Source organism: Bubalus bubalis, chromosome 16, assembly GCF_019923935.1.
Source record: "Bubalus bubalis isolate 160015118507 breed Murrah chromosome 16, NDDB_SH_1, whole genome shotgun sequence".
NCBI classification, from domain to species: Eukaryota; Metazoa; Chordata; class Mammalia; order Artiodactyla; family Bovidae; genus Bubalus; species Bubalus bubalis.
Window position 1 is genome coordinate 20,703,395 of NC_059172.1, and position 20,766 is coordinate 20,724,160.

Below are 20,766 nucleotides of genomic sequence, written 5' to 3' on the forward strand. Positions count from 1 at the left end.
AATGCAAAGAATTTTGTGATTTCAATTATTGGCATATGGAAACATCTGCTCCAAGACAACAAAATGACTTTAGAGTGATCATGTCTTCTATTTCTTTGGAAGGAAAAAAAAAAGTCAATTGACCTACATGACTAAGTTGTTTGAGTCTTTCAGTTTCAATGGTTCCTCTACTCTTGTGGCTTTCAAACCACAAGATCAGAATTTTAAAAAACATAAAAAATTAAAAAAATATATCTATTTAGGCTGCACTGGGTCTTCACTGCTGTGCAAGAGCTTTCTCTAGTAGTGGAAAGAGGGGGCTTTCTCTAGGTGCAGTGAGCTTTTGTTGCAGAGCACACGGACTCAGTAGCTGTGGCACATGGGCTTAGTTGCCTCGCAGCATATGGAATACTCCCAGGCCAGGGATAGAGCCTGTGACCCCTGCATTAGCAAGCTTATTCTTAACCACTGGACCACCAGGGAAGTCCCACCAGGGAGTTTAAAACAAAGACTCTAAGGCCTAAGCTCAAAGATTCTAATTCAAGGGCATCTTGAACATGTTGTTGCAAAGCACAGATTTTATGCTGAGGATACTCAACCCTCTTCAGTATCCATTGGTAATACAGGAAAAAAAAAATACAGTACCTGATGCTCATAAGTACTATATACTCATATAAATTGGGAAGACTTCTGTGAAGGAATATTTCTCATGAATCCAGGTTGGAAAAGTTTAGGCTGCTGTGCAGGGAACTTGGACATTAGATTAGCAAGGCCCTTGGAGGAAGGTACACGAGGACTCTAAGAAATGACAGAGCAGCTAGTGATGGAATTTTCCTTTTTTTATTTGGCCGCACCAGGCCTTAGTTGTGGCATCTTCAGCTGTGGCATGAGGGATTTAGTTCCCTGACCAGGGATCAAACCTGTACCCCCTGCACTGGGAGTGTGACGTCTTAACCACTGAACCACCAGGGAAGTTCCAGTGATGGAGTTTTCAAACAGGTGTCCTCCTGGTAGCGCCCACAATCCAGAATGAAGAGGAATCCTTTTCTTCTGAATTACTTGCCTGTTTTCAGCTGCAGGTAGCCTGCAGGCTGGGGAGTCCACGGGGAGGCAAGTACAGCCACAGACTGCAAGTTTGGGGTGTGCTGCTTCACATCTGCAGTGACGTTGCTGATCCCATAAACACCCAGCATTTCGATCACTGCGGAAGGCAAGTAGACCAGCCTCCCTTTGGTGGCGTAATAACCAACGGTGATGTTGTGAGAATGTTCCAGAAGGTCCACCTACAAGACAAATGGACCCAAAGAACTTAGTGTTCATTTCCACCATACTTTAAGTCTCTCTTGGTGTTTCTTAGAACCACAATGGTTACTCAGCATGGCTGGGGAGGAGGACGTTCCCATTTGACAAATATCCTAGCAGTGCTATAAGCTGATGGGATTGGCAGATCTCAAAATATCAGAATACAACAAAATATAATTTGTGTTGAACCTATGGATATAGGATTAAATCTATATTTAATTCTGAAACAGAATTAAGTCTGTGGGTAGTTTTTTTTTATTCCTTAAGTGTCTCAGTTTAATCCTGTGAGCACCAATTACCACCCAGGAAGGCAGGCAGGAGACAGCAGGCAAAAGAGATTTCCTGGGGTAGGAATGCTGGGAAAATGGCTGTACCATATTTCTCATCATTTATAAACATTAAAGGGCCTTCCCTGATGGCTCAGTGGGTAAAGAATCCACCTGCAATACAGGAAATGCAGGAGACGTGGGTTCAACCATGGGTTGGGAAGATCTCCAGGAACAGGAAATGGCAACCCACTCCAGTATTCTTGCCTGAAAAATCCCACGCACAGAGAAGCCTGGTGGGCCCCAGTCCATGGGGTTGCAAAGAGTCGGACACGACTGAGTGACAGAGCACAAGAACATAAACATTAAAAGGCAGAAATGATAGATTAAGTTCGGGCCCCTTCCAGACAAGGGCCAGGTAGTAGATGAGGTGAATCCTTCTCTTTAGAAACTGAGAGAACTGTTCAGATTTAACTCTATTCTTGGCTTGTAACTGGTTCATGACCAAGGCAAGGCTGGGCCATGGAGAATTTCTCTTACAGCAAAGGAGTCCTAAGGGATGCTGATGATCTGAGCTCTTTCTCACCCAGCTGGAAGAGTTTTGAGGCTTTTGACCTTATTCTTATTTTGTTTTGCTTTCCTCGTGTTTGATATCAACAGTTCAGGGTGTTTCGAACACCGCCTTTCCTCCCCTTCTTCTTCCATCTCCATTAGGAGTCTCATGTTTTTTGCCAAAGAAACCAAGACAACTGATTTTGCAGGAGGCTGGGTGTCCTTTGCTTCCTTCACATTGTGTGCTCCTCAGCACCTTGTCACTTGAAGCTCGTGTTCAAGGTGACATTAGGTGGGACAAGAGGTATTTCTGGATGGAACACGGACACAACACCAAATACCACCAAATCACCCAGAAAGAAGGTGACTCCCATTCCCATCCTCCTAATAATAATATCTCAAGAAGCAAGTCTCAGTTTGAGGACAGTTGACTTCTAACACCTCTCTAATCCTTGCTAATCATATTTTTAAACAAACAAAGGGACGCCAGGCCCCAGCCTTAATGCCTTCTGCAAGCAGTAATATCTAGCTTGAATTTAACAGGCTGTCTCCACTATTTTCATTTTTATTTTTTAATTTTGTCCATGCCATGCAGCTTGTAGGATCTCAGTTCCCTGACCAGGGATTGAAACTGGGCCGTGAAAGTAAAAGCGCCAAATCCTAACCACTAGACCATCAGGAAACTCCTTTATTTCATTTTTATCATTACCTTCTATTTGTGGCAAATGATCCTGACTTCTATTCATGGTGATAATATCACCATCCTCTTGAAAGAAATATGTTTCGGTGTTTTCTTTAAATTTTTATTGAACCACAGTCAATTCAAAGTGTTGTGTTAGTTTCTGTGGTACAGTGCAGTAAATCAGTTATACATATCCATATATCCACTCCTTTCTAGATTCTTTCCCCATATAGATCATTACAGAGTATTGAATAGAATTCCCTATACTATATAGTAGGTCTTTATTAGTTATCATCTTATATAAAGTAGTGCATATATGACAATCCCAATCTTCAGTGTTTTTTTAAATAAAAACTGATTTAAAAATAACTACTATATACTAATTCTCACAGGGCTCTGTGATGATATGCAACAAAGAGCAAAAACTGGGAGGCTAATTTGCAAACAACCAAAGTTTAATGCAATCTGTCTCAGGTAACCACAGGGAAACACTGACATTTTCAACTTTCAGATAAAGTTTCTGGTGCAGAAACCACAGATGTCTCTTGTGGAGAGCATTTCCTCTTCTTCTTTTCAGAACTATATAAAAGAGATTAACAATGATGAATAAACTGTACCCAATCTCCTTCCTAGTCCGTGGTCTGGTGGCAGGGAAGGACCACTAATTTGAATGCAGCTGTGCAGAGCATCAGAGCAGAAAGCTGGAGCGATATTTTTAAGTGATGTAAAGGGCTGTCCACTGACTGCCCATCACATGTACTGCTTTAAAACTTGGAATCAAACCAAAAGGGAGTAGAGCAAAACTTCCATCACTTGGATATGCCATCAAAATCAGTTGGTGGTTGTTAAATAGTACTTGGCATGAAAGTGTTTGGAGAGAAAAAAAAAAATGCTTATTTTCTTGTCTGTTGCTCTCAATTTAAGCAAAGTTGGACTCAATTTACAAGTCAGTAATTTTTAAATGTCCAGAAATAAATCGCCAACTGTTTACCATGGTGAGGAAAGATAAAAAGCAGTGGATGATTTCTGCAAAATTACACTGACACAATTAAATACTTTCCCCAAATAACAGGATAATGGGGCAATTTTTATAAAGTACATCCAGGCTTTTAAAAAACCAACCCCAAAACTAGACACAATTATCCTCAATTTTCTATCTCAGAATTTGACCTCCTTCTCCTGCTACCACACATTAGCTATTTGCCAAAATGATGAATGAGGAAAGATTCTACTTCCGTGATGGTTATGGTGCCCAGGGAGGAGAGAAGCAATGTAAACAGACTCTGGACCCAAAAAGAAGACGTGGCTGGATGAGCCTGGTTTCAAGAACAGGGGGCTTACATGAGCCAAGACGTCATTCTGGTGGAATGCCTTCCGCAAGGCCTGTGTGAGCCCTTTGGCTATATTGAGCTTCAGGGTTTCACTGATCTGCATCCGCCTTTGGGTCAGAAAGAGAACTGTGGGGTGAAAGAGAAGCACACCATCAGCAGAAGGCAGCAGACCTCCCACATAATTCATGAGCCCTCTGCTCCTCCCCAGCCACCCAGCAACCCCTGCAGGTTCTGAGCAAAGCTGGTGGGCACAGGGCCAACTGAAAACCAGATGGTTTAATTTCCTAGTTTCACAATTTTCCCATTTAGCATAGCTGGAGCGGCAGCTCTGTTGGTCCCGCTCACGTCCTAAAGGAAGAAGGCCCAGCCATTTGGGTGGCCCTAGTGGAGACGGCTAGCACACTAGTGGTGCTCACTTCTGAGCGTCACTGCCTCTAACTCGGAAAGCCAGGCTAAAGCCAACATGCCTGCCTCTGACTGGTCTGCATGCAAGGAAATTCCTGCAACAGCATCCCCGAGTGCCTCCTTAAGGGCAGGCCCTGCATCCTAAAACAGCCTAAATTGACCCTGCATCAGGAGGGGCAGTCCCCACCCCACAAGCAGGATGGAGACCTGGCATGGAGAAGAGGCATTTGTGATGGAGCACGACAGGTGCTCCCTGAAGGGAAGCCTAGGAAGTAGTTGGAGGCCCCTGGAGAAGCATCCGGCCCTGACTGGGGCAAGGGGGTGGGGATCAGGGAAGGTTTCCGGGAGGAACTGATGCTTCCATGAAGTCTTGGAGGATGATGGGCGTGAGCTGGGCCAAGGCAAAAGGGACTGCCCTGGTCACTCCCAACAGAGGGAAGACCAAGTGCAAAGGCACAGGGGAGAGAAGTGAATACTTCAGTCTACAAGTCCAGGCCTGGTCCTGAGGGCAGTGGGAAAGCAAAGGCGTGCACTTTAGAAGCTTCCCTTGACTGCAGACTGGAGAAGAGATTTGGAGGGGTGGGGGGAGTCTGAAGGTAAACAGAGAAATCTGGCTGCTGTTGCAGAATGTGGGTGAGTGATGTGAACCAGGAAAGGGGCTGTGGGGGTGGAGGGAAGAGGCATTCAGGAGGCAGAAAGGAAGGAACCAACTGGGTGTGGCTGGGGTGAGGGGGGTTGTGAAGAAGAGGGAGTGGAGAATGTTCCAGACTTCCACATCAAGGAGGCTGGGGTTGCCTGCCACTCAGAGGTGAAGGCAGAGATCTGGAGGAAGGGGGCAGAGGGAGGGGAAAACCAGATGGTATAATTTCTTGAGAAATTGAAAAAGATACTGTGCTCTCTGCTATGCCTAGCTTCACAATTTCCCATTTTAGAATAGGATGTGTCTCAAGAAATAATTTCATTTAATTCCTTGTGGGGTGAAGAGGAAGGCGGGACGTGAGCATTCAACACTGGCATGCTCTTTCAAACAATGTTTCTAATGCTTTTTATAGCAGACACTACCATACTATTAAAAGCATCCGTGTGCCTTCTTGGCCCATTTGCTGCAACTCAGAGGTGGGGGCTAAAAAACCAGCATCTACCACCCCAACTTTGGTCTCCTTTTTAACATCAGAAGAGAATTCAGGCGCCAACACAGAGAACCATGGCTGTACTCTTAGTATCCGATGGTTGAGAAGACACATGCCAGAGTCCTTCTGAGTTCTGTTGCCCTTCCTATGATCGTGCATTTTACTAATCACAGCATTCACACGTGTGAGACATCACTGTAGACATCGCATCATCAAGGTTCACCTGCAGATATGCTCTACGGGCAAATTTTGGTGTACCTTTGCTTTTTCAGACTCCCTAGTGGAACTGGTTTTAGGAGGCCTCTGATACCAGGATGGATCCCAGGACTAGATTCTGTGTCATATTCTCCACATGAAAGAAGAGATTCTTCTCTATCACTTAATAAAGATCAGGACTTCTCAGCCTCAGCACTTTGGATGTTTTGGGCTGGATTATTCTGTTGCCTGACCATCCTGTGCACTGTAGGAATGTTTAGCAGCATCCCTGGTCTCTTAACACACTAGATGCCTGAAACACCCTCCCTACCCTCCAAGATGTAGACACTCAAAAACGTCTCCAGACGTGGTGGCAGGGACTGGTTGAGAACCACTGATCTCAAAGAAATCTAAGAATTCTGCTACATCTCTGAGGCCAGGATGCTCTTGCAGCTTTCACATCAAATCAGGGCAGTGAACTCTTACCTGTCTTCACCAGGAGCTTACTGGACATGTGACACTCCAGGTTGGATGCTGTCTTGCCAGTTGTGACCACAGCAGTGGACACAGCAGGAAGAGCAACATCTGTGTTTTCTGCTGATGAAGGCGGCATCCGGGTGGCCCTCACTGGTGCGGTGATGGACGTCAAGGCTGCTGTGATGGTCAGCGGGCGAGTGGTGGACACCCTGGGCAGGTCTGGGTTGGTGGGGTTCGGGAAGCCCGTGTGCATGGCTTGTGGTTTCCTGGGGAGGTGTGTTGTGGATAACAGGCCAGAGGTAGCGCCCATGTTCCCTTGCATGGCTGTGTGAGTGCTCATGGTGTGTGCTGTTCTTGCAAACATGTAGGTCGGTGTGAACGAAAAGGCTGGATGAGCCACCCCTGGTGTTGCTTTGGGGCCAGATGCTGCACTGCTCGTGATGTTCTTAGCTAGAGCAGTGGTCCAGCTGCTCTTGGCTAATCCCGAGGCCATGGCCGAAGGGCTGCTGCCGGTGCCCTTAGCAACCAGGGCTGCAGACAGCACCAGTGGACTTGATTTCCGAAGAAACAACGTGGCTGCTGCTGCTGCTGCTGCTGCTGTCGGCTCTGCCTTGGGCAACACTGAGGAGTCCACTGCAAAGAGAAAAGGCAAAGTGTGTCATTGGCACGGAATGAACACACCACTTGTGGGGATGAATGGATGTCACTTTCAGGTTTGTTGGGGTGAGAGGTCTCTGAGCTCTGGAATTTAGGCAAAATGGCTTTAGGTTCATTAAGTCAATTAACCATAATGAGAATGCCACTTAGAGCAAAGCTATGGGTGGAAATAAAGACACTTAAATTCTGAATACGTTCCAAAAAATCAAGTCGGCCGAAGATCAAGGTCATGACTATCTGGACTAATAACTCATTCATCATCCTAAAATCAGGCGTATCTGCTCCTTTGGAGCAAAGCTAGGTATTTGTGTTGAGCCTGAAGATGATTTGGCCCCAGAAGCAGTCACATTTCTATCTTGGGAGGGACCAGGAAACAAACTACCTGCATTAGCGGTTGCACCTGTCCATTTCTCAGGGTGCTGAGAAGCCCATGGTGCTTTGGACGGGGTCCTGAACAAGGCACTGGTTGATAGAGAAGGCGATTCAGCAGTAGAGTGAAACCTCTGGATATCCTGGAATGGTGGGGAAGTATTTATCCCCGGAGATGGATAGATGTCACCGGCGATTTGAAAACTTGTATCCGTTTCATCTGAAAGCATTTCTGGCAAGCGAGCTGTGGAAGTCAGACTTGGAGAGCTCAGCACAAGTGGATGTGTTGGGTGGGCAGGTGACTGTAGATGGGGACGAGACACAGCTTGTTGGCTTATACGTGGGTAATCTCCAATCTCAGTTGTTTGGAAGTCTCTGGTGTAGTTGTTAGTGTTTATGGACAAGAAGTCTGTATGGTTTCCAACCGTGGTAACATCTGACTGTTGGATGGGCTGGTTGGTGCTCATACCAGACCCTGGATCCTGGATGCTAAAACCTTCCACAGTCACTGAATGCCCAACATTATCTTTGAAATCCTGAGATTTTATTGTATTGGCAGTGGAATTTAAACCACCAGGAGAAGTGGCTGAAGCTGAGTGAGTTTCCCAACTTGTAGAGTTAATTGTGTGCCCATTTACATCATAATTTGTTTGCTGCAGCCAGCCAGACATCATGGGTTCTGTGGAAAGGGACTCAGCTTCTGCTGCAACAGAATTCCAGAAAACATCTGTGGTTGCTGGCTTCCTCATGCCTCCCATTGTTGAGAAATCATAGACCTTACTGGAGGAGGGAAAAGCTGCCACCTGTTTGGAAGCCAAAACTGGCAACTCAGAATGGTCTGTCACAGCTGTGTAAGTCACTGGCTTGGTCCTGGAAAAACTATGAGATGGGGACACAGTCTGGGTAGCTCGTGTGAAGGGGATGGAAGATGGAGGTAATTCAGAAGGAAGGAGGCTGGTTCCTGGTGGTGTCATGTCTGTAGAGACATGATCAGTGCTGAAATCAGAGGTGAATCCACCTACAGCGTGAAGACTTAGACTCTCTTTACTCGGAAGGGTCTGGAGAGCAACTGTCAAATTTGCCTTTTCGTTTTTCTTTAAAACAGCTGCCATGCTATCTTCCTTCTGCAGGGGAGATGTCCAGGTCATGGAAGGATGATGAGGAAATGTGCTTGAGAGGAGGAGGTCTGTAGCTGCTGTGGGAGGGGACCCATCACTACCTGCTTCTTGAGGAGTTGGCACTTGGGGCACGGCGGATGGAGAGGCATGACTCCATGCCAGCTGGAGCGGGGCAGGCGTGGAGGGGAAGTCTGCTGTTGTGCCATTTGATGGGGATGTGGGAACTGCCCCAGAAGGGCCTTCTTGTCCTTGGTCAGCTGTGGTGAGAGGCAGAGGAGAAGGCACCAAAGGGGAAGATTTGTGTTCTGCTGAAAGGGTGGGCCCTTTGGAATTCTCTGGGGTTGCTGACACACGCAGGGGGTAAGCAGAGTTCTTTGCTGGAGCACGGGCTGCCTCCGGGCTGGTCATTCCCACTGCCACTGACTCTGCAGTCTGGACCAGTGAGGATGCCTCGTGGGTTGCTTCACTCTTCAAGGTTGGCAGAGACACCCCATTATGTGCTCTTTCAGCCACCTCAGCTTCAGTTGGCTGGGTGGATGCAAGACTTGGAGCCACTTCCAACATCGACAATGAGGGCCTTCCACCAGCAAGCTGAAGAAGACTTCCAGAGGCTGGGGGAGCGGGAGACAAAGGGGCCAGGTCTGCCACGGAGCTCAAAAATTCAGGTGAGGGGGAGCCCGCTGAGTGAGGACCCCCTGCTGGGCTGGAGGATCCGGAAAAACCTAGACGAGGGATGCCTATTAAATCCTGGGCATTTCTGGATGGAGTGTGGTTCATTTCCTCAGCAAATGGGTTTAGGGGATTCGCTATGCTCTGACTTGAGGAGGAGTCAGTTGGAGCTGTGTGGGGGAATAAAGGCACTTTGGTGTGTTGCTCTGCTGCCTTAGAAAAGATGATGGAATGAGGTGAGTCGGGAGCCAATGAAGAAGATGAAGATGAGAGGAGAGCATCTGCCCTCGGGGAATGTAGTTCTGAAATGGAAGGAGTCCCTACCCGCGGTGGCCGCAACGGGAGGCCAGCAGTGAAGGACGTCACTGGCGGGAGGGTGGGCAGTGGGGGCGGCATGCTGGTGTGAGGCAAACCTGACACGGCGGCCGCTTCTTTCCCCCCTGGAGGTCTTGGCTGGACCAGGGTCTCGGCGGAATCCTTGGAAGCCTCGAGGGAGGCGCTGCGTGCGCTGCCTTGGGAAGGAGAGAAGTCCCCGTGGGCCCGAGCTCGGCGGTGTGTCTTGGGTAGGGCCGTCCAGGCAGACTGCGGCCAGCTCGTGTTGTCAGGAGACGCTCCAGGCCCAGGCTTCATTCTGTCCACTGCTGAGGAAGACTGGACTTCGGAGAAAGGCCATGTTGGTGAAATCGGTAACAGCCTCCCATGAGGAGATGACTCTGGGGTCAGGGTGACAGCGATCTGCTGGTTGTCCATTCCTGTGAAATGAAATATCGTGCCATCAGGCCTCGGCTAATCATAGGTCCTGGAGAGAAGGGTAGGAAGAGAAGTAGCCCTTGGACCTCATAGAGCTTCCACGCCATTAAACATTCATTAAGACTCATTAAACACATTCAAACGATAACTTAGGTCATTACAGATAGGCCGATGCTGCAGCTAAGCTACACGGCAGCGTTGGTGAGAGATAGCCACTGATGAGGTGATGCTTAAGCAAAGATGTGGAAGATACTTGTGCGTTTTAAATCTCTTATCTGTTCCACCGACAAGGGTTGGACTGTGAAACTCACAGCCTAGAAAACCAAAACTGAATGGCTCCCTGCCATGGCCAAGGACACCAAAATAAACCTCATCCAAGAATCCTCAGTACAAAAGGGAAGGACTGTGTGTCTGAATGCAGATCTTTTATTCTTAGGGCATCTTAAGAGCAACAACTGAAGTTGCCTGTGTTTGGAGAGATGGCACCCAGAAGACTGATTTATTAATATCTTGTTGGATTTAAAAGGATTCCTGATGCTATGGTTCACACCATGTCAAACAGCAAAGGGGATTTCCTTCAAATTAGGCTATTTCCAAGAGAAAAACTGTTCGTATCCCACCCAGGACCACAGACAGCTCTCACAAGGCCTGGGGTCACTACCAGCACCTGCAGAGAAACCAGAACTGTCAGCGCAAATGTGCAAAACCGCAGGCGGAAAGGCGAGGAGACAGGGCATGAAATGTGACTCCGTGGGAAAGGAGGCAAAGAAATAACCGATCAGAAAGCTGGGAATTCCACGCTTGGGAGGACCTCCTGCTTGAGGATCCTCTCTGATCCCCTTTCCACGGCAGTGCCAATGGTGCTGATGACCCCAGAGGGGGCTCAGTGCCCTTAAGTAATATTTTAAATAAAAAATAACAAAGAGGAGGTACTCCTAGAGCTTTCTACATTATTGGCTAAAAAAAGTTAGACTCAGGGATTTCCCTGGTGGTCCAGTGGTTACGACTTCGCCTGCCAATGCTGGGGACAGGGGTTTGATCCCTGGTCCGGGAAGATCCCACTTGTCGTGGGGCAACTAAGCCCGTGTGCCACAACTACTGAAGCGCTTGTGCCTAGAGCCCGTTCTCCGCAAGGAGAAGCTGCTGCAACGAGAAGCCCACGTACCACAAGGAAAGAGTGGGCCCCGCTTGCCCTAACTAGAGAAAGCCCATGTGCAGCAATGAACACCCAACACAGCCAATAAATTTTTTTTTTAAGTTACACCCATCTGGTAGAAGCAGACAAACCAAGAGCTGAAGTCAGAAGACCTGGGCTTGTGCGCACCCTCCAGCCACCCGCAGCTGTTGTGTGTATCTGTGAACTGTTGTTGCAAGAGTAAAGGCAACAAGCACACTCCAACTGCCCTATGGGGCGACTGGAAGGAACACAGGGTATCACGGAGGTGGAAGGAAGGGCTCCCCAAGAAGAAAAGCACTAAACAAACACTAAAAAAAAAAAAAATCACTAAACAGTTGAGCAGTCATTGGAATGGTCATTACAGGATCTAAGTCCCTGTGTTTTTGTTTGCTTATTTGCTTAACAAAAGAGGACACTATGGCCCAGAGAGGGGACACCATTGGCAGAAACCACATAACCCATCAGGGACAGAAGCAGGTCCAGACACGAGGCTTCCTCACTCCCACTGCAGTGTCTTCTTCCTAACTGTTTCTCCAAACCACCAGTTCTAGTCTTCACTCCAGCTCCACTCTATCCTGCTACCTGAAAACCTAACAACCAAAGCCAAAACCTTCAAATACTTGATCTTTTAGAAAATGAAATATACTGAATCACAAAAGCTAAACAGTGATGATCTTCTGAAATATTCAGTTTCATTTTTTAAGTTGGAAACAGTTTAAGGACAAAGGGCAAACTTAGCCTCTGTGACTCCTTATTATGAGATCAGAATCTCTAAAATTTCCTTTGTGCAGGACCCAAAGCTTCCTCCCTTTATACAGCAATAATCAGCAAATGCATATACAGCTATAGGACCAAAAGTCTACACAGCATTTCATTAAGATAACTGCACTCCTTGGGAACTGTCTCACGGTTTGCTATGGAAATTGCGTTTCTGTTACTGCACTCAGCCTAAGGAAATAAAATTGGTTGCAATTTTACACGGAAGGCTGATGCTACTGCCATGTCTCGGTCCTTTTGTTCATGATGCTTACCTCCTAGATAGACTCAGGTTCACACTTGTCACACAGTCTTGTCTGGCTATGCATGTAGGTGGTACTTACATGAGTGAATAGAACATCCTTCTAGTGTAGTTTGTGCATTTTGGTATTTTCCAGTAACACGTTAGAATCCATTTTTACTACTTGCATGTCAGGTGAAATCTATGTAGGATTTCTTCTTTTGTACTCTCATTGAAATAAATTCAACCAGGGGCTCAACTCACAGATTCAAGACTCATACCAAATTAAACTGGTTACAAACAAGTACCCTTTTAAGTCAAAAAGGATGCAACAGGCAGAGTAGTTTTTGCTTTCAGAAAGATTTTTTGCAAACTCTTTCATAAAAATCTTACAAACAGGAAGGGGAAGTGGGTGTTAGAGGATGACTACAAGGGGATTTGTAATTAACTGAATTGCCACAACCAAAGGAGGCTAAAATAAAGAAACAGTCTCTAGTGGGACTTGCCTCTGCTAAACCTTGCTGTTTCTAGACTAGAATCCAGTGTTTCCCAAGCTATCCCTTACAAAACAGAATGTCCCAAGATGCCTCATGAAGAAAAGTTTCAACAAGCTAACAGTTTTGAGAAGCGTATGCTATACTCACACCTACCAGTCATTAATGCTATTCACCATATGCTTCTGGCTCTCTACCTTCAGAGCACATAAAAGGACTGCACTTCCCGGATACCTCTGGGGTTGGGTGGGGCCATACGATTAGTGCTGGCCAATGAGTTGTGAGCAGAAGTGACAAGTGTCACTTCTGAACTAGAACATTTAAACACTGCAGCAGGACTGTCCAGAACTTGCTTTCTTTGGAGGAAAAACAAAACAAAACAACTAGCAATATTATATCTGAATTAGTTAAGAAGGAGGAGGAGGAAGAGGAGGAACGTACTAATATTCAAAATGTTTGCAGGTCCGCCAGCATGGGTTCCTTAGGGACCATAATAAGCAAAGGCCCTCTGCCTTTGTAAAAGTGTGTACAGGTAGCATGAGCCAAAAATAAGCTTTTGCTCTTTTAAATCACTGAAATTTGGGAGTTGTTTGTTGTGGTAGCATAACCTAACTTACCCTAACCTATTCAGAAACTGGTATCAGAGTGGATTTGGAACTTAAATGGACATATTCCCATATACATCAACATTTAAATAAAAGCTGAGTCCCATCATCCAGAAAACAAAAGAGCACCTCAGTTCAGTTCAGTCCAGTTGCTCAGTCGTGTCCAACTCTTTGCAACCCCATGAATCACAGCACGCCAGGCCTCCCTGTCCATCACCGACGCCCTGAGTTCACTCAGACTCACGTCCATAGAGTCAGTGATGCCGTCCAGCCATCTCATCCTCTGTCGTCCCCTTCTCCTCTTGCCCCCAATCTCTCCCAGCATCAGAGTCTTTTCCAACGAGTCAACTCTTCGCATGAGGTGGCCAAAGTACTGGAGTTTCAGCTTTAGCATCATTCCCTCCAAAGAAATCCCAGGGCTGATCTCCTTCAGAATGGACTGGTTGGATCTCCTTGCAGTCCAAGGGACTCTCAAGGGTCTTCTCCAACACCACAGTTCAAAAGCATCAATTCTTCGGCGCTCAGCTTTCTTCACAGTCCAACTCTCACATCCATACATGACCACTGGAAAAACCATAGCCTTGACTAGACGGACCTTTGTTGGGAAAGTAACATCTCTGCTTTTGAATATGCTATCTAGGTTGGTCACAACTTTCCTTCCAAGGAGTGTCTTTTAATTTCATGGCTGCAGTCACCATCTGCAGTGATTTTGGAGCCCCAAAAAATAAAGTCTGACACTGTTTCCACTGTTTCCCCATCTATTTCCCATGAAGTGATGGGACCAGATGCCAGGATCTGAGTTTTCTGAATGTTGAGCTTTAAGCCAGTTTTTTCACTCTCCTCTTTCACTCTCACCAAGAGGCTTTTTAGTTCCTCTTCATTTTCTGCCATAAGGGTGGTGTCATCTGCATATCTGAGGTTATTGATATTTCTCCAGCAATCTTGATTCCAGCTTGTGCTTCTTCCATCCCAGTGTTTCTCATGATGTACTCTGCATAGAAGTTAAATAAGCAGGGTGACAATATACAGCCTTGACATACTGCTTTTCCTATTTGGAACCAGTGTGTTGTTCCATGTCCAGTTCTAATTGTTTATTCCTGACCTGCATATAGGTTTCTCAAGAGGCAGGCCAGGTAGGATGTAGCAAAAATTCAACAAATTGATGTTGGATGGTTTAATTAAACTTTGGCCAAAATTGATCAAGCATATTTAACGAAATATGTTTAGTTTATTTCTCAAATATATTTGACCTCAGAAGTTGGTTACTCAAAAAAAAAAAAAAAAAAAAGATATACATAAAGCTAAAGAAGAAAACATGCTCATTGAATTAGCAAATGATAGCAAATTCAAAAGAATAAGTGATATTAAGAACTCCAGAGAAATACTTCAAAGACATGTTAACTAACTGAAATTATTATTGAAGGAAGATTATAAATTAAGATTAAATATAAAGTCTTGCTTTTAATACACATATTACCTGGATAAGAACAGAACGTGGGAGCTTTCCTTTAAGGATAGTTTATGTTACCTGTAGGTAGGGTTGACTGGAGTTCATTATGAACTACAACAGGAATGTAGGCTAGCAAGAAAATGATAAATTCTTAGACCGCATTAAATTTTTTCACTCCTAAAATAAAAAAATCTTTCATACTTAAGAAAAATATTTATAATGTCTGTATGTAAGGCATACGGAGAAGGCAATGGCACCCCACTCCAGTACTCTTGCCTGGAAAATCCTATGGACAGAGGAGCCTGGTAAGCTGCAGTCTATGGGGTCGCTAAGAGTCAGATACGACTGAGCGACTTCACTTTCACTTTTCACTTTCATGCATTGGAGAAGGCAATGGCACCCCACTCCAGTACTCTTGCCTGGAAAATCCCATGGACAGAGGAGCCTGGTAGGCTGCAGTCCATGGGGTCGCTAAGAGTCAGACACGACTGGGCAACTTCACTTTCACTTTTCACTTTCATGCATTGGACAAAGAAATGGCAACCCACTCCAGTGTTCTTGCCTGGAGAATCCCAGGGACAGGGGAGCCTGGTGGGCTGCCGTCTATGGGGTCGCACAGAGTCGGACACGACTGAAGTGACTTAGCAGCAGCATGTAAGGCATAAAGACAAATGATAAAAAACATACATGATCTCTGGCTCCATGGACATCGTAGTCTTATGGGAGATAAGGAGTTAAATCAAATATTCTCACAAGTATAAAAACGATATATGTTACAGATGAAAGATACATAGTCCTTAAGAGCAGGCAACAAGAGGATGTGACCTGATGGGGGAGGTCAGAAAGCACATCACTGAGAAAGTAACTATCAAGCCAAGATCCAAAGAATAAGTAGAAGTTAATCAAGCCATGAGGGTAGGGAAAAACATTCCATGTAGAGAGGAGCATTTGCAGAAACCTTGTCGCAGGAAGATGCATAAATAGTATGCTGCGGCTGCTGCTAAGTCACGTCAGTCGTGTCCGACTCTAGTAACCGTAGTGAGATCAAGGAAAACACGAGTGGACATGGCACAAGATACAGCTGAAGAGGTAGTTGATGATCAAACCATCAGAGTGTCACAGACATTAGTTCAAAGATGAATGCGAAGGAACGGAGGTGAAGGTGGGGGGTGTACAGGAGCAAATGTGTTTCAGAACAATCATTCAGGTTACAGGATGAAGAACAGACTGCACCGTACGAGGCAAGAGTGGCCGACAGGAGACCAATAAGGAAATGCCTGCTGTGGTCCAGGTATGCAATGACAGAAAAGTTGTAAAGAGGAGCTAAGCCACAGTGGGAGATTGAAATGGATAATCCTTCTGGATCCCTTTCAATTCTCAGAGTTCAGGACAATAGATTTTTTTATATATGTGTGTTTGTGGTAATCTTTTTTCTAATGGCTGCAAATTCTCCTACATGCCTCTCATTGAGAGGTAGAGTCTATGTCCCCTTGGACTTGAAACTGTTCAACCAATTAGAGTGTGACAGAAGTAATGCCATGCGACTTCTGAAGCTAACATCATAAAAAGCAGCTTGGTCTTTGGAATGTTCCCCTTCATATCCTCCTTTACTGTTCCTCCTGGAACCCAAACACTACTCTATGAGCAGCCCAAGCCCTGTGGAGAGATCCAACCCTGTAAGTACTCCAGGCAACAGTCCCAGCTAAGCCAAGCTTCCCAGTCATCTCAGCCCATGGACAGACAAGTGAATGAAAAAGCCTCCAGATAATTCTAGCCCCCAACCATCAGAATCACCACGGTTGTTTGGATCTTCCCTACAGAGGCCCCAGGCATCAAAAAGTAGAGACAAGTCATCCCCACTGTGCTCTGAATTCCTGAAACCATGAGCACAACAAAATAGTTGTTGTTTTAGAGCACTTCGTTTGGGGAGGTATGTTGTGCAGAAATAATAACTGAAGCAGGACAGTGCTGTGTCCCTCACTTCTGGGAGTGAGTTACTATACGCTTGATTAGATTCTTAAACCCATGATAAACCACACACACACACACACGTATCTGAATCACTTTGCTATACAGAAGAAATTAATTCAACATTGTAAATCAACTATATGTCAATAAAAGAAATTTTAAAATAAAAAAAAAAGGATTCAGAAGCCAAAAAATAGTTAAGAAGCCTTCTGCTTTATACTCAAGACTTTAGAACTTTGTCTATGCTAATAAAAATATTTCTATATTAATTAAAGAGGCATCATTGAAGAAGAAGAAGGGAAGAAAAATTTTGAGGGGGAAATGAGAGGTAGGTGGTATATATTTAGAAGAAGGAAAAGTAAATTAGAAGTAAGGCAAAACCAAATTACAGAGAGATTGAAACACACTCAAAAGAAGGAAGTGAAGCAGAAAACTGGTAGAGGTGGTGAGTTGGACAGGCTCTAAGGCAACCCTGTGCTCCCTCTCTCTCGGTGGTCATGCTTTTGTGTGACCCTTCTCCTGGCACATGAGCAGAACCTGTGACATGCTTCTAACCAAGAGACTATGGCAAAGGTGACAGGCTGTCACCCTTGTGATTTCCTTCTTGCTGTTGTTGTTTAGTCCCTAAGTCATGTCCAACTCTGCAACCCCATGGACTGTTGCCCTCCAGGCTTCTCTGTCCGTGGAATCTCCCAGGCAAGAATACTAGAGTGGGTTGCCATGCCCTCCTCCAGGGGATCTTCCTGACCCAGGGATCGAATCCACATCTCCTGCATTAGCTGGCAGATTCTTTACCACTAAGCCACCAGCTTATAAGCCATACGATTATATCTTGCTAACAGACTCCTTCTCCTTGACGGACTGATGAGTTAAGGGGCCATACTGAGAAAGCCAGGCTTCCCGGGTGACGCTAGTGGTAAAGAGCCCAACTGCCAATGCAGGAGATGCATGTTCAATCTCTGGGTCAGGAAGATCCCCTGGAGGAGGGCATGGCAACCTTCTCCATTATTCTTGCCTGGAGAATCCCATGGACAGAGGAGCCTGGCAGGGCACAGTCCACAGGATCGCAAAGAATTGAACACAACTGAAGCAACTTAGCGTGGATGCACGCACTGAGAAAGCAAGTGTAGCAAAGAGCTAAGGGTGGAATGCGGGCAGTCTCTAGGAACTACAGGTGGCATTTCAGAACTGAGAGTGGCCTTCAGCAGACAGCCAGCAAAAATCTAGGGCCTTCAATCTGGCGGCCACAAGGAAAAGAACTCTGCCAACCTGGGTGAACTTGGAAGTGGATTCTTCCCCAGTCAAGCCTCTGGATGAGAATACAGCCTGGCTGACACCATGACGGTAGCCTTAAGAGACCTTGTACAAAGGACCCAGATAAGCTGTGCTCAACTCTTGACCCACAGAAACTGTGAGATCATAAATGTGTGTTGTTTTAAGCTGTAAAGTTTGTGGTAGTTAGTCAACAATTGAAAACTGATACAGGTAGGAAGGAAGGCGCCGTGGAAGGGCATATGGGGCTGTAGGAAGAGGACATGGAGTATGAGGGCCCATGGCTGAAGCGTAGCATAAAGGATGGTGAGAAGGGGTGCTCAAGGCAGCAGAAAGGAAGCATGAATTAATATGCTTGGACTATCACAGAGAACAAGTTGTGAAATAAAAAATTCTAACACAGTACCTGAGACGCAGAGGAAGTTATTTGAAAAGAACACAAGGCTTTGCAAGAGCGGAAACAAAGCCATAGCAGCAAATAGCGCCAGACATGCTGGAAGGTTGCTACGAAACAGGTTGTACTCATCTGTTTAAATTCTATTTTCAAGGGGGGAAAAAGGCACACTAGTCTAATCAAATTACTCAGTTCTTACTTTTCTCAATGAACTCTCACTGATTCTCCAACCTCCTCTTTCCTTATAACACTGTATTTGCTGAAAATACAGTAATGGTCTTCAAAAAATGCACAGAAAGCAATGTCCCACACATTACAGAGGGAGATAAAGGCAATTTCATCTTCCTGCACAAGCCCCAGACTGGCTATCCTTTCTAAACACTTACAAACACCACCCTTTCTAGGGATGAGGAAACAATTACTTTCTGCTTGGACAGTGTTTCTCACAAAGGGACTGGTAATCTCAAGAACTGTAAAGGGAAGTAGTTTAGATGGTTGAGATTTAAGGAGCTTCTGGATGAAGAAAGACAAAGAGCAGAAATCAACTTATGTTGTGAATGAGTGAAAGCAAACAAAGGAAACCCTCAAAATAATGAAAAGTTAACTTGAATCAGTTCTTTCCTTCTCAAGGCACCAAGAATGAGTGATTATACAAATGCTATTCAGCTGACAACTGACACAAACCCATTTCAAACCAAGTTTATCTGAGCCAGGTTTAAATAAAACCATGACTCTCATGGAGCCTCAGGAAAGTGATGTCACTCCTCTCCAAGTATCAGACGATAATAACAGGCATGAGCTTGCATGCACAGGTTAAGTCTGTTGCTCAGCAAGTCTGCATGAAGTCAGTCCCAGAACAGCTAAACTTAGCCTTGAACTAAGAGTCCAGCCAATGCCAATGTGTGTGCTCAGTCGTGTCTGATTCTTTGCGACCCTACAGACTATAGCTCGCCAGACTCCTCTGTCCGTGGGACTTTTCAGGCAAGAATACTGGAATGGGTTGCCATTTCCTCCTCCAGGGGATCTTCCCGACCCAGGGATTAAACCCGTATCTCCTGCGTCTTCTGCATTGTAGGAAGATTCTTTATCCACTGAGCCATCAAGGAAGCCCTGAAGCAGATCACTAACATGGTAAAACACCAAAAGTTAAGAAAATACTTAGCCACATTTGAACATAAAGTCTATCACTGACTAATGTCAAAATGGTGAAAACTACCTCCCTCATCTGGAGAAGGCAATGGCAACCCACTCCAGTACTCTTGCCTGGAAAATCCCATGGACGGAAGAGCCTGGTGGGCTGCAGTCCATGGGGTCGCTAAGAGTCGGACAGGACTGAGTGACTTCACTTTCACTTTTCACTTTCATGCATTGGAGAAGGAAATGGCAACCCACTCCAGTGTTGTCTGGAGAATCCCAGGGACGGGGGAGCCTGGTGGGCTAACATCTACGGGGTCGCACAGAGTCGGACACGACTGAAGCGACTTAGCAGCAGCAGCAGCAGCAGCAGCAGCACCTCCCTCATCTCCCCAGACCTCAGAGGCCCACGTGGGAACACCAAGATGCACAATGATGAATTGCTCAGGCCTCTGTCTTCCTGAGGCCCTTGGCACCGCCCGTTTATCATCCTTGGTGCTTATACATAAGATGCAGACCCAGGCTGTGATGCTGCTGCTGCCTGTGCAGGGCACACTCTAACCTCACAGATGCCCCCAGGGTAGAGCAGCGTCTCTGCTGCTGCCACTCCTCACCTGAGCCTCTCTCTTCAGTCCCCAGGGCTGTGTCAGCCTCCTGGTCAGGGCTGTTTCCAGAGCCCTCCGAGTCTGCTACTTATGGAGTGTCCTCAATTCAGGTTCACAGTATTGCTTCCTGGTTTCCTCAAAACCACTCTTGTAACCCAGCCATAACCCTTTTCCAATCAGCACTGTTCCTCTCTCTGCCTGCTGGCAACGCCGAGGAGAAGACAGCCCTCCTTAGTTGACCTAACACATGCTGCAGTAGGCTGCATTTATAACCAAGGTCAAGAAAGCATCTACTCTGTCCAGCTCCCCACTTCCCAGCAAGTCTGACTCACTGAGCACTTACAGGAAAGCAAGCCTGATCCTCAACAGCTCTTAAATGTAGGGAACTAAGGCAATCAACGAATAAATACCCTAAACTCATCTTCCTTGTATGTCAGAGAAAAACAGCTGCAGCTTCCTACCAGGCCCCACAGTCAGACTGCTGCTCCTGCTACCTCGCTTCAGTCGTGTCCGATCTGTGAGACCCCATAGACAGCAGCCCACCAGGCTTCCCCGTCCCTGGGATTCTCCAGGCAAGAACACTGGAGTGGGTTGCCATTTCCTTCTTCAATGCATGAAAGTAAAAAGTGAAAGTGAAGTTGCTCAGTCGTGTCCGACTCTTAGCAACCCCATGGACTGCAGCCTACCAGGCTCCTCTGTCCATGGGATTGTCCAGGCAAGAGTACTGGAGTGGGCTGCCATTTCCTTCTCCAGTGCATGAAAGTAAAAAGTAAAAGTGAAGTCACTCA

At 46.0% G+C, this 20,766-nt stretch overlaps 1 protein-coding gene across 1 annotated transcript in view; it reads right to left on the minus strand.

The window, feature by feature from the left end:
• The window catches only part of KIAA1549L (KIAA1549 like), a 317,368-nt gene that overhangs the window by 122,084 nt on the left and 174,518 nt on the right, over positions 1–20,766 (minus strand). Inside the window, exons 2-5 of the mRNA XM_044929278.2 lie at positions 7,377–9,884; positions 6,329–6,952; positions 4,123–4,238; positions 1,043–1,262 (exon numbers count right to left, since the gene is read on the minus strand). Coding sequence (XP_044785213.2) covers positions 1,043–1,262; positions 4,123–4,238; positions 6,329–6,952; positions 7,377–9,884 — 3,468 coding nt within the window. The remainder of the gene's footprint in view (positions 1–1,042; positions 1,263–4,122; positions 4,239–6,328; positions 6,953–7,376; positions 9,885–20,766) is intronic.